Source organism: Phoenix dactylifera, unplaced genomic scaffold (genome assembly GCF_009389715.1).
Source record: "Phoenix dactylifera cultivar Barhee BC4 unplaced genomic scaffold, palm_55x_up_171113_PBpolish2nd_filt_p 000312F, whole genome shotgun sequence".
NCBI lineage: Eukaryota > Viridiplantae > Streptophyta > Magnoliopsida > Arecales > Arecaceae > Phoenix > Phoenix dactylifera.
This window is the reverse complement of record NW_024067783.1, coordinates 559,011-571,156: the sequence shown is the minus strand read 5'-3', so window position 1 is coordinate 571,156 and position 12,146 is coordinate 559,011. Positions and strand designations below refer to the sequence as shown.

The 12,146-nt window shown below is 39.5% G+C and overlaps 1 protein-coding gene across 1 annotated transcript; it reads right to left on the bottom strand.

Moving 5' to 3' along the window:
• Positions 1–811: 811 nt before the first annotated feature.
• Positions 812–4,572, bottom strand: LOC103723343 (calcium-dependent protein kinase 26-like). Its single transcript, XM_008814233.4, has 5 exons — positions 4,355–4,572; positions 3,217–3,942; positions 2,831–3,127; positions 1,457–1,870; positions 812–1,373 (listed from the first exon to the last, which is right to left on the bottom strand). The coding sequence occupies exons 2-5, from the start codon at positions 3,791–3,793 to the stop codon at positions 1,102–1,104; spliced, it is 1,560 nt and encodes a 519-aa protein (XP_008812455.1). The 5' UTR covers positions 3,794–3,942; positions 4,355–4,572; the 3' UTR covers positions 812–1,101.
• Positions 4,573–12,146: the final 7,574 nt, after the last annotated feature.

The window sequence follows — 12,146 nt, the reverse complement described above, 5'->3', positions numbered from 1 at the left end:
TCCCTGCTGAATTGGAGAAAATTAATACAATTTAATCATCGACAATTTATGTAATGTGGAACAACTGGTGATCGAGCAGCTCTGCATTACACAAGTGACCGGTGAGGTGGGAGCGAACCTCTCCAGCTCCATCACAGAGTCAGCCTCTTCTCTTAAGATCCCATCCTTGCATCTTTTGGTCTTAGGCACCTAAATTCATCATATCTCTTGTTTTCCAGAAGTTGATGGTGTTGAATTGGCTCAGATTTTTTGAACTGCGTTCCCAACATATCAGGATCATGGCAGCTACCTTTACTTATCTTTTCCACACCATGGGGAGACATCAGCAGACAAGGCAAGCCTCAGTATTCACCAAATTTTGAATAGATTCCCATGCGGCATGCTTCTATATTCCTGCTTGGAAGACTCTGATCATACCGGACTCCAAACTTTCCACATGGAAGGACTTTTTCAGATGAAAAGTATGAGGGCAAAAGTCTTACCAACCCTTACCAGCATAAGTAATCAATACCTTAATCCTTTTGTCAACTACCTGGTAGAATCTATCAGACAAATTTGCCTTTTAAAGCCTGATCAACAGTTTCCAACATCTCTCAATGATGTGGACATGTCTGCAGATAATTATAACAATGGGAATTTAAAATATCCACAGAATCATTCTTTCCTAGAGTGCACAAAAGAACTGAAGCAAGCTGCTATTTGGTGGCACAATTAGAAACAAACCTCCCTTTGTAACTTAAGAACTTGAAGCCACCTAAACCTTGTTTAGCAAACTCCAAGGATCAAAAAGACTTTGGCTCAGCGCTCCATATAATTGAGTAAACAATTGATCAAAGTAAACCCACCAGTTTCATCACCAAATTATCAAGATTTACAACGCACGATCTCATTCTCACAGAAAAACACCCGTATGGTGCTTCTACTGACACACAAGCATATATTATATGTCATTACATTTTGGAGCTGCCCTCCCGCAATACATCGAATTAACATAATCAAAAATTAGCCAAAAAGGGTACAAGAGTTCACTCGCATGTTCAGGTAACACACTCCGATCAGTGAAATCTCTAAGTCATACATCAGCAGAATGTCCACAGGATCTTAACAAACGAGTGAAGACCTGAGAGATGGTGTGCTTGAGAGGTGCGTGCATGACGCCCAGCGTATGACTGACTCCGAAACCATGAGATCAAGCTGCTGCTCGTGCTCCCCAAGTCCAATTGTGTGGTTGCGCCTCTTGTGGATACCGGCAGTTCTGGATAAAGCTGTCGTGCCCTTTCTAACCTCAGCCCCCTTGTGTTCTGATTTTCTAACATCATGTCTCAAGAAAGCTGTAAGATCGGGAGGCATGAAGAGCTTCCCAAAGCTGGAGTCTGCGGTACACAACAAACAAAGAGACTTTAGTTAACAAGAACAGAACACATGAATTCAGAAGCAGAAGTGGGACAGCTTTTACCTCTCTGAATTGTGTTGGCCTTTGATCTGTCACTTGTGAAACCCAAAAGGTTTTCTTGATCATTCCGAGGACTGAAGAAAGCAAAACTAGGCATCAATGGAATCGGGGACGAGAATTCGAGACTGTTTGACTCAAAGCTGCTGTGGAAAGATAAACCAACAGTATGGGAGAGAGCAGAGGCATCAACAACAAAAGTAGAGAATGATGATCTGCAAGAGAATGCAGGGGAAGAATGATCTGCCTGAGTTTGGCAGGGAGTAGGGGAAAGGGTACTAAAGCTGACATCACGACTTGCATTGACAAGTGGGGTAGAGAAAGAACAACTTCCCAAGTCTCCACGTCCCAAATTTATATCATTGCAGTGACCACAAGGAACATTTGGTTGCTCTACATGTTCTTTAATCCAGGAATGATCTGCAGAAGGGAAGAAAACAGCTCAAAGGCTAGGACATGCCATCAGCTGAACCAAATGATTACAATACAAAGGAATGATCTGTATGATGGTACAAGCAATCCCAAACCTCAGGTCTGAGATGGCCATGCAATATGGCCCGGGAAGCTCCAAAATTGGAAAAAGCCACCACGAATCAGAGAAAAAGTGAAAAACAGAAAATGACTTGCATATGGCTGACACTATAACTCCCTTCTTTGGATACTGTTGTCGGCATGGAAATAAGAGAAACGTTATCATGTAAAGATGGGCAGTTTTTAACTTTCCATATATTAAAATAGTAGACATCTAAAGCTTAATACTAATTAAGCAGCATATGTAAATAAATAAATAAATACATCTATGCATAGACAGACACATTATGCAGAAATTAAATAGACAGACTATTTTGATCATATGAGAACTTATAGTTAGTGCATTTGAAATTTTTAGATCACAAAGAACTATCAGCCGTTCATGATAACCTTGTGTGTTTTTTTTATGGTGCAATGAGAACCTTGTGTTACATTAGGAATTTGGATCAAATTCAGCTTGCTTGTTTACCAAACAAGCCAGAGCTATGGTTGGTTTCCTTGAACTCAGCTCAAATAAGCTCGGAATACACATATAGTATCCTAACTGTCATACAATAATAAAGAAAGCATTTTTTACATTAGAATTGTTAAAATATTTATAATTTACATGCAAACGAATATAACTCAACTATAATATTGAAATATAAAGATAGAAATTAACTCAAAGTACATATATGAAAGTCTTAGGCTCCTCAGGCTCTCACTAGTGTTCTTAAATGAACTGTTAATTAGCAGCTTGTGTTCAGCTGAGAGAGAGATAAGCCTGGCTTGCCCAAGCTCGGTTCATTTACACCTCTAAGCGCACACTTAGTTTCAGTTAAAACACTGAAATAAACAGCCACAGCTTACCTAGAACCTCTTTGGCTGTAAGCCTTTGAGCAGGATCCCTACATAGCATTCCAGCTATCAAATCCTTCGCAGATTGGGATACACCACCCCATGGCTCAGATGGGAACTGTAGCTCAGCAGATCTAACCAACTCAAAAATTCTCGACTTGGTCTTTCCCCCAAAGGGTGGCATTCCACTGAGAAGAATGTAAAGAATAACCCCTGCACTCCATACATCAGCGGCTTCATTGTATCCCCCTGCAAGTACTTCCGGAGCTATGTAAAAGGGACTTCCAACAGTCCCATATAAGCTCTGCCCTGTTCAGTTTATTAACACAAATTCAAAACAAACAACAAGAGAATATAGTGAATTGAATTAGAAGTAAGTCTGACAATTCAAAGAATACCAGGTTTGATATAGGTGGCAAGCCCAAAATCTGCCAGCTTGATGGGTGAAGACGATGACTTCGTGGCCAGCAGAATGTTCTCTGGCTTGAGGTCCCTGTGGACAATGCCTTTGTCATGGCAATACATCACCACCTCCATGAGATGCCGGAACAGGATGGCTGCCTCATGCTCCGAGAAGCGGCCGTGTTTCTCGAGGCGGTGGAAGAGCTCCCCACCAGCACACAGCTCCATGACAAGGTGAACGTAGTCTTCCTCCTCATAGACAGCCTTGAGGGCGACGACATTAGGGTGGCCAGAGAGCCGGGCCATGACCTCGATCTCGAGCTTGACGCTGCGGAGGTCATCTGAGGAGACAAGTCGGTCTTTGGCTATGGACTTGCAGGCAAGGGTCTGCCCCGTGAGCATGTCAGAGCATGCCCGGATTACCCCAAACTGGCCCCAGCCCAATTGTTCCCCTAAAACGTATCTATCTCCGAGGTTGGAAATATGCGGGGTTTCAAGGATTGGATCGACGAGGCCAGGGACCTTGTAAGAGTTGTAGAGTGGGCCAATGCTGTTGCCTTGGGCAACAGCCATGACAAAGAGCTCAGAGCTCTCTGCAATCAGATATCCTCTTCTCACCAAATCCAATTGACTTCTTCTCGTCAAAAAGGATATAAAGGTTGCATCTTTAATGGAAACCCTCGATCCGGGATCAAAACCCTAATGCGCCCATCGCCCAGAAGCTGAAGATCCGAGCGGGAAAGCAAGAAAAATACAAACTTTAGTAAAGTAAAAAGGAAAAAAAAAATCAAACTTTATCACAAAGTTTAACATAATGATTCAAATCGAAGAGCTCCACCAAACACCCAACAAGAGATCACATCAATTTCAAAACCCTAACTGCTCAAAATCATCGAACAACTCCAGATTACCACATAAAAAAGCCAAAGAAAACCCTAATCACCCCCAGTAAAATGCACCAAACAAAATTCCCACCGATCGAATCAAGATAAAACTAAGAAAAAAAGCGGAAGCATGGTGACCGCGTCAGATCCGACAAATCATCTCAGGGAAATGCGACAAAAAATCAAAAATTTGAAAAAAAAAGGAAAAAAAGAGGGGACAAAAAGGCATAAGAGGAAAGAGGGAGCTCACCTGGGGTGGAGAAAAAGGAGTAGAAGCTGAGACGATCGGAGAGGAGCGCTCGGCACCGCCGCTTCGCCGCTGGCTCCAGCAAGAGACGAATGGATGCGTTGGCGTCGCCCCGGTTTTCCGGTGGTGGAAGGCTGGAAGCCCGCTTTTTAGCATAATAATAATAATAATAATAAAAGAATTGTGGAGATCCGCTGTATCTATTACCCTTTTGTTCCTCGAACTGTGCTATGTTTGTTTTCTAATTGGAAAGGGCAAAGTCTCTATGCCCTCAACGCAAGAAACCACCGTATGAGCCAGCCATTAGGACCGTGGGCCCAACGTGAAGTGCCACCACACCAAGCAAAGCTGTGCTCCTATGATCTCTAAGGTATCTTGAATTGCCTGCTTTAAGTCAATTTGTTATAATCTATAAAAATATAATAATTACTTCATACTAATAGAACCTTGGGATTATATGGATGATTGTGATTGTTTGTTGGTTTGCCATTTGCCACTGATTTTGTTAGTATTGCATGTTTCTGCAAAATGATAATTTTTAGGTGAGAGGGACAAGAAGTGAGTTTTTGGATAGTACAATGTTGTGTTGCTCGACACAATGATTTATATTAATTCACTAGCTTTTTTTTCCGATTTAGCACCAAATTTTTATTTTTAACGGAGCAACCATTGAAAACAAGTTAACACTGCATAACCTAGGTCATGGCACCGATAAATACTTAAATTATCCTACTCAGAAGCAGCTCAATGAATTTGGGGGCCTAAGGTGACCTTACTAATAAGAGGCCTTGCAGGTTATGCACGTATTTTATGAAGCTAATGGGGCTGCAGACTGGATGGCTGCTTATATAGTCAGTCACTCTAGTAGTACCCTGTGGGCTGGAGATGGAGAGTTGCCCCTGACACTCCGAGGTATTTTGTTTTTCGATTTTATTGGGTGTATCCATACACGTCAGGTATGATCCACCCGCCCTAGCACAAAATAATAATCATAATAATAAATGCATTTGGAAATTATTTGGAAGTCTCAATACACTTATAGCAGAGAGTCTTTTGGAGGCCTCAATGTATTTATAGCTAAAAGTCTTTAGGCTTGGGGGCCTCAATACTGCATTTATAGTTAAGAGTCTGACCTTAATGCATTTATAGCTAAAAATCTTTTTTGAGAGCCTCGATGCATTTATAGCCAAGAGTCTTTAGGCTGGAGCCTTAGATGACCATCTCAGTCGCTTAAAGATTGAATTGGCCCTGATCCTACTAAAGTTGAAGTCAAAAAGAGTACACCAAGAACTTTTTTATTCTTTTCATAATGCAAAATAACACAAATCTAAAGCTATCGAAGATCATGCTCCCAAATTGCTAATTATGCTACATCTTAATGATTATAGTATGAAAAATTATGAGACCCTAGTTAAGTCAGCATGCATAAATTTATAAATGATCTCCAAATTTGCCGACCACCTTCTAAAACTAGCCACCTAGCCTATAAAAAAAAAAAAATCTAGTTCATCAACTTCCTAGCCGACACATCGAGATCGATCCTGGTGCATTGTATTATAGCTGCATCCTTATGCAACGACTTAAACTATTAAAATATTTTTTTTAAAAAAGTGGACTTGGGTACAGTTGATCGGGTACGTTCTTGGTGCCGTTAGCATGGAGGTCTTGTGCATTTGAAATGGGGGGCGGACGTGAAGCACCGGATTAACTGGAATAAATAAATACGGAAGCTTGCTTTCAGAAGTCCGGGGAGAAGTTCCGGCTATTTGCTGTCCAGCAAGCCATCTGCCACGTGTCGAGGAACCTTTGTTCCCTCTTCCGTTACCCGCAAAAAAAAAAAAAAAAAAAAAAATCTCCACCCGGATCCGGTGTTCCGTCATTCATACCAGGAATTTGCGTCATGGTCTCCACTGACAGAAACGTATCGCTTTGACATGAGAAATACACGTGTCGACGAATGGATGGATTTTGATGGCGTTGGTGTTTGCGCGCGATAAGGAACCGCCGTTCATTAGGATGGATTGGCGGCGTGCTTCTTGTTATCGAAACGATGCGGAGGTCAACGCCGGTGGGTTCTAGGAGCGGAGGGAACGTGTCCAGAGGTCATGTGGGTTGACTTTTACGTTAAGGGTTGACTGTAGATGATTCCCCGCCCCAACATGCGTTAGGTTTTTCTTCTGGCCACCAGAATTCTTGCACTAAATTTTAAACGCCACCAATGGACTGATTCCAATTATACTTTGGGGTCCGTAATTTGAAGCAATTCTATAACTGTTGAAATTTCTAGTTTTTCGGTCAAGAGATGCGTGACGTGCGGGGATTAAGAAGGAAAAGGTTAGGACATGCTTGCAAGTAGTTCAAATTTTTTTTACAGAAAAAAATAATAAATATTGTAAACCATGATTTATTTTTGAGTTTCAACTACTTCAAAGGAATTAAGAATGGATAAGATGCCCACAAATGTGCAGCCAAAAGTATAAAACATGATGGCATAGCTCCATAAACAATAGAAATCAGAAAAAAATTTGAATAAATTCATCAAAATCTCAAAAACTAGAAATAAGTGAAAAATGAGAATAAAATAATAACAAAACTAAAAAATAAGCATAGTTTTTTAATTATTATCTGGAAAAGTTTCTGTTGGGGAGACACGAATGGTATGGGCTTCCTCTAGCAAGTTTCTGCTAGAGCTGATCACATGACGAATTTCGGTATAAAAATATCAAATTTTAAATAGGCCCAATCCGAAGACTAACTAAAAATGAATATAATTTAGGCACAAGGCCTGGCTCATAATAGTAGCATGAATTCTGGTACCTTGATATTCAAAAACTTTTACCACATGTTGGCATCTTTTTGTCCTATTTGGATGAGCACCAAGGAACCCAGGTCCTAGAGAATTTGTTTGGTTGGCCGAGAAAAATGTCAGATCTTCAACGACAACAAGATTGGTTGGCACAAGCATGCCACTGACGTTTGATCAGTCAGAAAGATGATGATAGGGATCAAAGGGAGGATAGAATGTGGCATGGTTCAAGTGAATTGACCTTCAATTATTTTCACCACCGTTATATTGTCGTTGGAAGGTGGATAAGGGATGTAGCGTTATGCTATGATAAGGGTGTAGTGCTAAGCCGAAAGGGCTATGGTAAGGGTATAGCGCTAGGTTATGATAGATAACTAAGATATGCCTACTTCTAGAATAAAAGGTAGAGTAAAACTAAAATAAGATAAAAATATGCATTGAATTGATTGTTAAAAGATCACTTATAGATAGTGCAATTTTATTATTTATACTAAAAAAAATAACTGCCTACTCTGATAAGTGCCATCGACATCTAGCCTCACTCCTGATGGTTTCAATAACCTTTGCCAATTATCCTCCATTACGCACGTTGAAAGCATGGTTGTCCTGTATCAACTGTCAGACTGATAATCCTACCTTATTGATCTTAATTTATTATGGATCATATTGGCCGCTTCTTTTACTTTGGCCTATGCTACAGTCTCTTGCACTTCTCTAAGATTGGTTCAGTTACCTCGGTCTTCTACTGGCCATCTTCATATGTTTTGCAGTAAAACATGGCTAAGGCTCAATTCTTTGGCCTACTTATCTATATCACTGCTGAATTCTCTTCCCCCAGTCTATGCCTCCATACATGGTGGAACTTACCATAACCATATCCTATCAAGCCTGGCAAGAATCATATGACTTCTATTTGTTTTGACTTTATCCAAATTGGTCCACATTGTTATGGGCTTAACTCTTCGCTAGATCAAACCTGTGCGGCACCCCAATGTCACCTGCACAAAGAAGCCAGCCAACATGGGCCAACGGTGGAAAACCGAAGCTGCAAGCAAGGCAAAATAAACAAAATGCATAAAGAAAGGCAAGGCAACACACTCAGATATGGGACCATGGAAATAAAGCTTTCATTAATAAAATGGAAGGATTACAAGCCTAGGCAACTGCCGCACAGACTACAATCACTAAGGAGGCAAGAGAGGCAACAATGGACACCACAGGAATCTGCAAGGAAATTGGCCCACTGGATTGTTCTTGCCCACCCTCCCAATACTACCCGAGCGGGGCATCCACCTAAATCCCAACTAGAGGGTTCCAAAGTATTGAGGAGCATTGCATTTTTTTGGCGCTTCACTAGCGGCGGCCGCTCATGATATCTTGTTACAATATATGTACAAGATTGTGTCAGGATCCATGGACATGCAGAATTGCTGGATAAAATGGCCTTGATAGACTCCCCACTTGATTAGGTCGACATCCTCGTTTATGTGCTTTGCTTGTATGCTTCGACCCGATCTTCCTCATATCACAATGAGTCCTATGGTTCCTAGCTTGCTTTTGACTCAGGAAGTCCCTTCCACTGCACCAAATACTCGATCTCCTGTGCACCATTGGGTAGAACTCAGACTCTATCCACCAAGATGTTGTTCCTAGCTTGGTGTGTTCCTTGTGGGATCTACTGGGTCGACACGGTATGGCTTGATGCAGCTTTTGTGAAATACTGGATGTACCTTGAGCCATGCTGGAAGTTGCACACAGTAGGATACATTTCCTACCCTTTCAAGAATGGGGAATGGACTCTCATACTTGTGAACCAGTCCTTTATGCACTTTGCAAAAGAACTGGGGCAAGGCCGGTTGGAGCTTGACCAGCACCATGTCGCCCTTCTTGAAGTCCAAAGGTCCCTCCCCTTATTAGCCCACTTCTTCATCTTCTTGGCAGTCTTCTGACTCTTCTCTAGTTACACCCTTGCTATCTTAGCATTGTGATGCCATTCCTAGGCAAGATGGCATGCAGATGGGCTGTTCCCCATATACCCCACAACCACTGGATGTGAAGTGGAGGGTTGCTGCCTAGTGATGATCTCGAAGGGGCTCTAGTCCCATGCAAAGATTCACTGCAAGTTATAGAAGAATTGGGCTATGTCGAGTAGCTTCACCCAATCCCTTTAGTTGGCACTAACAAAGCGCCGCAAATATTGCTCAAGGAGAGCATTTATTCTTTCAGTTTGGCCATCAGTTTGGGGGTGGAGACTAGTAGAGAAGTATAGCTTGAAACCTAGAAGCTTAAAGAACCCAATCCAAAATTGGCCCAAGAACCTGGAATCCTTGTCACTCACAATGTTCTGAGGGATGCCCCAATACTTTACCACATGCTTCAAGAATAATCGAGCTTCCTCCTTTGCAAAACAATACAAGGGTGCTGGGATAAAGGTGCCATATTTGGAGAATTGATCCACCACCACTAGGATCGACCCATACTCTCCCACTTTTGGCAGACTCAAGATGAATTCCATAGAGACGCTCTCCTATGGCCACAAGGGTTCAAGGAGGTCATCAGGCTTATTCTACTCCACCTTGTCCTATTGGCATATGAGACACATATGGACATAATCTTTCACATCCTTCCCCATTTTAGGCCAATAGTATGGCCTCTCCAAGGGGGCAAGGGTTCGGTGCATTCTTGGGTAGACAACCCAAAGGGTGTCATGACATTATCTCAAGAGTTCTCTTCTAAGATTATCCATCCGCAGAACATACACTCAATGCCCTTTTATGAAAATGAGTCTATCCCCAGACCAAAACCATCGTGCCTTTCCTTCTTCAATGAGTTGTTTCAAGATAATGGTTATAGGATCTTTCAACATCCCTTCTTAGATCTTTAATAGAAGGGTCGCTTGCACCTGGCTGACTCGACTTTGCTCTTTCATCTTTAGAGCCATGAGCTCATCCTTGCGACTCAAGGCATCGGCCACCTAATTCATATACCCTGGCTTGTACTCCAGGGTCATGTCAAACTCCACAAGGAAGTCCTATTAGCGAGTTGCTTTGGAGAAAGCTTCTTCTGTGTTTGGAAGTAGCTGAGGGCCACATTGTTTGTTCGGACAATAAATTGTGACCCAAAGAGATAGTACCTCCATAATCTTTAAGCAATGAACCACCATCGTTATCTCCTTTTCATGGATAGTGTATCGCCTCTCCGTATCATTCAGCTTTCAGCTCTCAAAAGCCACTAGATAGCCCTCTGGAACTAGGACCCCTCCAATAGCAAAGTCTGATGCATCGGTGTGGACTTCAAATGACAAATTATGATTTGGTAGCCACAAGACAGGATCCTCCATCATTGCTGCTTTCAAGTCCTCAAAAGCTTGCTCGCATATTGGGGACCAATCCCATAATCGGTTTAAAGTATCCTATCTTAGCTCAGGTTGTAAGAGATATTTTGACAATTCCAATATTTACAGTAGCATCAGAATCAACATTTAGCACCATGTATAAGTGGTTGATGCATTCGAAGTTCATTAGATCTTGATATTGTTAAAGCTGTGATTTGTCTTCAACATCGGCAAAGATTAGAGAAAAAAGATAATGTTATTGTATTTTTATTAAATTTATCTTATTTAAAGTACTTTATTAGTTATTCTTTTATTTTATTTTAGGCCCTATTGCATCAGTTGTTCACAATCTTAATTCTTCTCTAGTATTGAATAGCTATTCTATTTATTTTGAAAACTCAAATAAATCAACATCAATTCACATATTACCATGAATATAACATGGAATTTCAAAAAATTATTTTGTTGTTTTTGTTTATATATATGCAAACTTTTATACTCATATCATCATTTGTATTGCAGGGTAATTGGAGCATTGGAGATTGTTGTATGATTTTGTCCTATTAAATTGAAATATTCTACTTAATAATTTATGAAACTTTTTAAAGACATTTATGTTTATGGGGATGTAAAGTTTATCTTTGGATGAGATTAACTATGGTCGATGATGATTGTGTTTTGATACTATTTATACATTTAAACTTTTGTTCTTTTATCATTTATCTTATTAGAATTATACTACTTATTTGGATCATTTATTATTGTGGATTTTATTGGATTTTATGGATCTAAAATAATATTATGGTTCTCCTTGCAATAATTGTGTGGTTATGATGGATTCATAATATAGAATCTCTAGTGAGGAAGTAAGTATATATTTATTATTTTTTGGAATGATTATTGTTTAGAAATATTCATGCTATCTTAATTGACTTTCTTATTTTATTATATTTGTATTTAAGTACTTTTATTACTAATATGGATGAGTGTGTATTCATGTCAATTAGGGAGAGTATTGGTTTATTATTTGGATTCTCAATATAAGGCACATATTATCTTTTCTCTGAATATTTTCGAGTTTTATGATATACTTTTTGCATTCAATTTAGTTTTAGATTATAATTATCGTCTCTCACATATAATATTTTTTTTGAAATTGTAATTTTTTTATTAATTTACCCTTTATGAATATATCATTATAGTTTTTGTTTTTGAATTTTTACTTTAAATAAAGTTTAGCTTCTTGTTTTCAATGAATGCTTGTTGAAATTATAATTTTTTATTTAATATATTCATTATGATTAAGTCATTACTGGTAGCTTTTATTATTGAATTCTTCGTTTTAATGAAATTTATCGATTTTGATTATGGCTTCTTGCTCCAATTAATGCTTGTTAAAATTGTAATATTTTAATTGAATCTATCCTTTATGATCATATCATTATTATTAGTTTTCATCATTAATGTTAACCAAAATTAGATTAATATCCAAATTAATATTTAATTTATATCCACACCCAGATAAAAAATAGATGTGCTTGACATCGAATTTTTATCCATATCCATTTGTAATAAATGTAAATATGCTTAATATCCGATTCGTATCCATATTTATTTAGAAAAAAATATGGATATTAATTTTGATTTCTATTTAA